Genomic DNA, 7,500 nt, shown 5'->3' with positions numbered 1-7,500 from the left:
TGAGTGTTAGAGACAGACAGACAGACAGACACCTCTCCAGGGTTTCCCTGCTCTGTCTGAGTGTTAGAGACAGACAGACAGACAGACAGACACCTCTCCAGGGTTTCCCTGCTCTGTCTGAGTGTTAGAGACAGACAGACAGACAGACAGACAGACAGACAGACAGACAGTTTCCCAGACAGACAGACAGACAGACAGACAGACAGACAGACAGACAGACACCTCTCCAGGGTTTCCCTGCTCTGTCAGACAGACAGACAGACAGACAGACAGACAGACACCTCTCCAGGGTTTCCCTGCTCTGTCTGAGTGTTAGACAGACAGACAGACACCTCTCCAGGGTTTCCCTGCTCTGTCTGAGTGTTAGAGACAGACAGACAGACAGACAGACAGACACTCTCCAGGGTTTCCCTGCTCTGTCTGAGTGTTAGAGACAGACAGACAGACAGACAGACAGACAGACAGACAGACAGACAGACAGACAGACAGACAGACAGACAGACAGACAGACAGACAGACAGACAGACAGACAGACAGACAGACAGACAGACAGACAGACAGACACCTCTCCAGGGTTTCCCTGCTCTGTCAGACAGACAGACAGACAGACACCTCTCCAGGGTTTCCCTGCTCTGTCTGAGTGTTAGAGACAGACAGACAGACACCTCTCCAGGGTTTCCCTGCTCTGTCTGAGTGTTAGAGACAGACAGACAGACACCTCTCCAGGGTTTCCCTGCTCTGTCTGAGTGTTAGAGACAGACAGACAGACAGACAGACACCTCTCCAGGGTTTCCCTGCTCTGTCTGAGTGTTAGAGACAGACAGACAGACAGACAGACAGACAGACAGACAGACAGACAGACAGACAGACAGACAGACAGACAGACAGACAGACAGACAGACAGACAGACAGACAGACAGACAGACAGACAGACACCTCTCCAGGGTTTCCCTGCTCTGTCTGAGTGTTAGAGACAGACAGACAGACACCTCTCCAGGGTTTCCCTGCTCTGTCTGAGTGTTAGAGACAGACAGACAGACACCTCTCCAGGGTTTCCCTGCTCTGTCTGAGTGTTAGAGACAGACAGACAGACAGACAGACACCTCTCCAGGGTTTCCCTGCTCTGTCTGAGTGTTAGAGACAGACAGACAGACAGACAGACACCTCTCCAGGGTTTCCCTGCTCTGTCTGAGCGTTAGAGACAGACAGACAGACAGACAGACACCTCTCCAGGGTTTCCCTGCTCTGTCTGAGTGTTAGAGACAGACAGACAGACACCTCTCCAGGGTTTCCCTGCTCTGTCTGAGTGTTAGAGACAGACAGACAGACAGACAGACACCTCTCCAGGGTTTCCCTGCTCTGTCTGAGTGTTAGAGACAGACAGACAGACACCTCTCCAGGGTTTCCCTGCTCTGTCTGAGCGTTAGAGACAGACAGACAGACAGACACCTCTCCAGGGTTTCCCTGCTCTGTCTGAGTGTTAGAGACAGACAGACACCTCTCCAGGGTTTCCCTGCTCTGTCTGAGTGTTAGAGACAGACAGACAGACAGACAGACAGACAGACAGACAGACACCTCTCCAGGGTTTCCCTGCTCTGTCTGAGTGTTAGAGACAGACAGACAGACAGACAGACACCTCTCCAGGGTTTCCCTGCTCTGTCTGAGTGTTAGAGACAGACAGACAGACACCTCTCCAGGGTTTCCCTGCTCTGTCTGAGTGTTAGAGACAGACAGACAGACACCTCTCCAGGGTTTCCCTGCTCTGTCTGAGTGTTAGAGACAGACAGACAGACACCTCTCCAGGGTTTCCCTGCTCTGTCTGAGTGTTAGAGACAGACAGACAGACAGACACCTCTCCAGGGTTTCCCTGCTCTGTCTGAGTGTTAGAGACAGACAGACAGACACCTCTCCAGGGTTTCCCTGCTCTGTCTGAGTGTTAGAGACAGACAGACAGACACCTCTCCAGGGTTTCCCTGCTCTGTCAGAGCGTTAGAGACAGACAGACAGACAGACAGACAGACACCTCTCCAGGGTTTCCCTGCTCTGTCAGAGCGTTAGAGACAGACAGACAGACAGACAGACACCTCTCCAGGGTTTCCCTGCTCTGTCTGAGTGTTAGAGACAGACAGACACCTCTCCAGGGTTTCCCTGCTCTGTCTGAGTGTTAGAGACAGACAGACAGACACCTCTCCAGGGTTTCCCTGCTCTGTCTGAGTGTTAGAGACAGACAGACACCTCTCCAGGGTTTCCCTGCTCTGTCTGAGTGTTAGAGACAGACAGACAGACACCTCTCCAGGGTTTCCCTGCTCTGTCTGAGTGTTAGAGACAGACAGACAGACAGACACCTCTCCAGGGTTTCCCTGCTCTGTCTGAGTGTTAGAGAAAGACAGACAGACAGACAGACAGACAGACAGACAGACAGACAGACAGACAGACAGACAGACAGACAGACAGACAGACAGACAGACAGACAGACAGACAGACAGACAGACAGACAGACAGACAGACACCTCTCCAGGGTTTCCCTGCTCTGTCAGAGCGTTAGAGACAGACAGACACAGACGGCAGAGAGGTAAAAATATCAGAGAGCTGACAGGCAGATCGTCATCTTGTCCTGCTAAGATCATTTAGCTCCACCCTTGGCAGAGCTCAGGACTAAAACAGAACTAGAACAGAGATTAGAGTCCTGATGTCCAAAACAAGCTGGATTTGTCAATAGGGTGGAGTCCAGCAGACTGGACTGGCTGAAGTACATGCTGAGTGAACATCCTTGTTGTTAAAACAATCTGCCCTCTGTGCCCAATAACATGCTTAACTTAGAGCCTCTCTCTGTGGGATACATAAAGAGATATTCATGACTCTACAGTCACTACACAGTCACTCTGACAGGCCTGCTACCGTTATTATATTCCTGGGTCTCTACAGTCACTACACAGTCACTCTGACAGACCTGCTACCGTTACTATATTCCTGGGCCTCTACAGTCACGACACAGTCACTACACAGTCACTCTGACAGACCTGCTACTGTTATTATATTCCTGGGTCTCTACAGTCACTACACAGTCACTACACAGTCACTCTGACAGACCTGCTACTGTTATTATATTCCTGGGTCTCTACAGTCACTACACAGTCACTCTGACAGACCTGCTACTGTTATTATATTCCTGGGTCTCTACAGTCACTACACAGTCACTCTGACAGACCTGCTACTGTTATTATATTCCTGGGTCTCTACAGTCACTACACAGTCACTCTGACAGACCTGCTATAGTTATTATATTCCTGGGCCTCTACAGTCACTACACAGTCACTCTGACAGACCTGCTACTGTTATTATATTCCTGGGCCTCTACAGTCACTACACAGTCACTCTGACAGACCTGCTACTGTTATTATATTCCTGGGTCTCTACAGTCACTACACAGTCACTACACAGTCACTACACAGTCACTCTGACAGTTATTACACCAGACTGACTGTTTACTGTCTGTTGTGGTTAACCAGCTGTCTTCCTTGGATTAGTGATGTCACATTTACCACTGAGTCTGTTAATAACAGGTGTCTTTTTTCTGGGTCTGTTGTCCAGGATCACTGTGTTTGTTGTGTGTCTGTTCTCCAGGCTATCTGTTTCTGTTCTCCAGGCTAACTGTGTTTGTTGTGTGTCTGTTCTCCAGGCTAACTGTGTTTGTTGTGTGTCTGTTCTCCAGGCTAACTGTGTTTGTTGTGTGTCTGTTGTCCAGGCTAACTGTGTTTGTTGTGTGTCTGTTCTCCAGGCTAACTGTGTTTGTTGTGTGTCTGTTCTCCAGGCTTACTGTGTTTGTTGTGTGTCTGTTCTCCAGGCTAACTGTGTTTGTTGTGTGTCTGTTGTCCAGGCTTACTGTGTTTGTTGTGTGTCTGTTGTCCAGGCTAACTGTGTTTGTTGTGTGTCTGTTCTCCAGGCCCACTCCATGGACTTTGATGACACCTGGCACCCTGCCACTCACCCGTCAGGGGCAGTCCTTCCTGCCCTGCTGGCAGTCAGCGATATGCTGCCCAGTAACAGCAAGCCTAGTGGGAGGGACTTCCTGCTTGCGTTCAATGTGGGTATAGAGATCCAGGGACGACTGATGAGATTCTCCAACGAGGCTCACAACATCCCCAAGAGGTAAGGACTCTGACCCCTGACCCCTAACCTAAACCTAACCCTGACACTAACCCACCACATCCCCAAGAGGTAAGGACCCTGACCCCTGACCCCTAACCTAAACCTAACCCTGACACTAACCCACCACGTCCCCAAGAGGTAAGGACTCTGACCCCTGACCCCTAACCTAAACCTAACCCTGACACTAACCCAACACATCCTAAAGAGGTAAGGACTCTGACCCCTGACCCCTAACCTAAACCTAACCCTGACACTAACCCACCACATCCCCAAGAGGTAAGGACCCTGACCCCTAAACCTAACCCACAACATCAGAACCTTGGAGTGTTGTGCTTCCTTAACAACTGACCCCCCCCCCCCTCTCCCTCCAGGTTCCACCCATACTGTTGTTATTCCTTAACATCTGACCCCCTCTCCCCCCCCTCTCCCTCCAGGTTCCACCCCCTCTCCCTCCACCCCCTCTCCCTCCACACCCCTCTCCCTCCACCCCCCTCTCCCTCCACACCCCTCTCCCTCCACACCCCTCTCCCTCCAGGTTCCCCTCTCCCTCCAGGTTCCACCCCTCTCCCTCCAGGTTCCACCCCCTCTCCCTCCACACCCCTCTCCCTCCACCCCCTCTCCCTCCAGGTTCCACCCCCTCTCCCTCCACCCCCCTCTCCCTCCACCCCCTCTCCCTCCACACCCCTCTCCCTCCACCCCCTCTCCCTCCAGGTTCCACCCCCCTCTCCCTCCACCCCCTCTCCCTCCACCCCCTCTCCCTCCACACCCCTCTCCCTCCACCCCCTCTCCCTCCAGGTTCCACCCCCTCTCCCTCCAGGTTCCACCCCCTCTCCCTCCACCCCCCCCTCTCCCTCCACACCCCTCTCCCTCCACCCCCTCTCCCTCCACACCCCTCTCCCTCCACCCCCTCTCCCTCCAGGTTCCACCCCCTCTCCCTCCACCCCCTCTCCCTCCACCCCCTCTCCCTCCACACCCCTCTCCCTCCACCCCCTCTCCCTCCAGGTTCCACCCCCCTCTCCCTCCACCCCCTCTCCCTCCACCCCCTCTCCCTCCCCCCTCTCCCTCCACACCCCTCTCCCTCTACACCCCTCTCCCTCCACCCCCTCCCTCCAGGTTCCACCCCTCTCCCTCCAGGTTCCACCCCCTCTCCCTCCACTCCCCTCTCCCTCCACCCCCTCTCCCTCCACCCCCTCTCCCTCCAGGTTCCACCCCCTCTCCCTCCACCCCCTCTCCCTCCACCCCCTCTCCCTCCACACCCCTCTCCCTCCACACCCCTCTCCCTCCAGGTCCCTCCAGGTTCCACCCCTCTCCCTCCAGGTTCCACCCCCCTCTCCCTCCACACCCCTCTCCCTCCACACCCCTCTCCCTCCAGGTTCCACCCCCTCTCCCTCCACCCCCTCTCCCTCCACCCCCTCTCCCTCCACACCCCTCTCCCTCCACACCCCTCTCCCTCCAGGTTCCACCCCCTCTCCCTCCACCCCCTCTCCCTCCACACCCCTCTCCCTCCACCCCCTCTCCCTCCAGGTTCCACCCCCTCTCCCTCCAGGTTCCACCCCCTCTCCCTCCACCCCCTCTCCCTCCACACCCTCTCCCTCCAGGTTCCACCCTCTACTGTTGTTATTCCTTAACATCTGACCTCTCTCTCCCTCCACCCCCTCTCCCTCCACCCCCTCTCCCTCCAGGTTCCACCCCCTACTGTTGTGGGTACTCTGGGTAGTGCAGCAGCCTGCGCCCGCCTCCTTTCTCTGGAACACTCCCAGTGTAGCCACGCCCTGGCCATCGCTGCCAGCCTATCAGGAGCCCCCATGGCTAATGCCGCCACCCAGTCCAAACCCCTCCACATCGGCAACGCAGCGGCTGGGGCTTGAGGCGGCTCTACTGGCCTCTAGAGGTCTGGAGGCCTCACCCAGGGTCCTGGATGACACCGCCGGGGTCGCAGGGTTCAGCGCCTTCTACGAGGACTACGCCCCACAACCTTTGGCCTCCCCAGAGGAAGAGGGGTTGCAGTTCCTCCTAGAGAACCAGGATATAGGGTTTAAGAGGTTCCCGGCCCACCTGGGGATGCACTGGGTGGCCGACGCTGCTGCCGCCGTACACAAACTGCTGCTGAGGGAGCAGGGGTCAGGGGGGAGTGGTCAGGGGTCAGGGGTCGTAAGTCAGGTCCAGGACATCCTGCTCAGGGTTCCCCGCTCCAAGTACATTGATCGTCCGTTCCCGGAGTCGGAGCATGAGGCCAGACACTCCTTCCAGTTCAACGCCTGCTCTGCCCTGCTGGACGGAGAGGTCACCGTGGACTCATTCTCCCAGGAAGCACTGCAGCGCCCCGACCTCTACTCCCTGCTGGGGCGTGTCCACGTCGAGCATCCCCATGACAACCCCGCTAACTTTGACCGCATGTACGGCGAGGTGCAGGTGAGGCTGGTGGGCGGGGACGTCCTGAAGGGACGCTGTGATACTTTTTATGGTCACTGGCGTAACCCTTTGACCAATGAGAGCCTGAGGAAGAAGTTCCGTAGCAACGCTGGGGCGGTCCTTCCCAGAGAGAAGGTGGAGGGTCTGATAGAGGCAGTAGAGGGACTAGACCGACTGGAGGACTGCTGTACTCTGCTGGAGCAGCTACAGTGATGACACACAGATCTACAGGGGTCACACACAGAGCTACAGGGGTCACACACAGAGCTACAGGGGTCACACACAGAGAGCTACAGTGATGACACACAGAGCTACAGGGATCACACACAGAGCTACAGGGGTCACACACAGAGCTACAGGGGTCACACACAGAGCTACAGGGGTCACACACACAGAGCTACAGGGATCACACACAGAGCTACAGGGGTCACACACAGAGCTACAGGGGTCACACACAGAGATACAGGGGTCACACACAGATATACAGGGATCACACACAGAGCTACAGGGGTCACACACAGAGCTACAGGGATCACACACAGAGCTACAGGGGTCACACACAGAGATACAGGGATCACACACAGAGCTACAGGGGTCACACACAGAGCTACAGGGGTCACACACAGAGCTACAGTGATGACACACAGAGCTACAGGGGTCACACACAGAGCTACAGGGGTCACACACAGAGCTACAGGGGTCACACACAGAGCTACAGGGGTCACACACAGAGCTACAGGGGTCACACACAGAGCTACAGGGGTCACACACAGAGCTACAGGGGTCACACACAGAGCTACAGGGGTCACACACAGAGCTACAGGGGTCACACACAGAGCTACAGGGGTCACACACAGAGATACAGGGATCACACACAGAGCTACAGGGGTCACACACAGAGCTACAGGGATCACACACAGAGATACAGGGGTCACACAC

At 55.5% G+C, this 7,500-nt stretch overlaps 1 protein-coding gene across 1 annotated transcript in view; it reads left to right on the top strand.

Moving 5' to 3' along the window:
• The window catches only part of LOC124011404 (cis-aconitate decarboxylase-like), a 24,808-nt gene extending 17,903 nt beyond the window's left edge, over nucleotides 1-6,905 (top strand). Inside the window, exons 5-6 of the mRNA XM_046324742.1 lie at nucleotides 3,944-4,149; nucleotides 5,832-6,905. Of these exons, the coding sequence (XP_046180698.1) occupies nucleotides 3,944-4,149; nucleotides 5,832-6,774 (1,149 nt within the window). The 3' untranslated portion in view covers nucleotides 6,775-6,905. The remainder of the gene's footprint in view (nucleotides 1-3,943; nucleotides 4,150-5,831) is intronic.
• Nucleotides 6,906-7,500: the final 595 nt, after the last annotated feature.

The sequence above is a fragment of the Oncorhynchus gorbuscha genome, linkage group LG23 (assembly GCF_021184085.1).
Source record: "Oncorhynchus gorbuscha isolate QuinsamMale2020 ecotype Even-year linkage group LG23, OgorEven_v1.0, whole genome shotgun sequence".
In the NCBI taxonomy this organism is placed as follows: Eukaryota; Metazoa; Chordata; class Actinopteri; order Salmoniformes; family Salmonidae; genus Oncorhynchus; species Oncorhynchus gorbuscha.
This window is presented reverse-complemented; position numbering and strand designations above follow the sequence as displayed.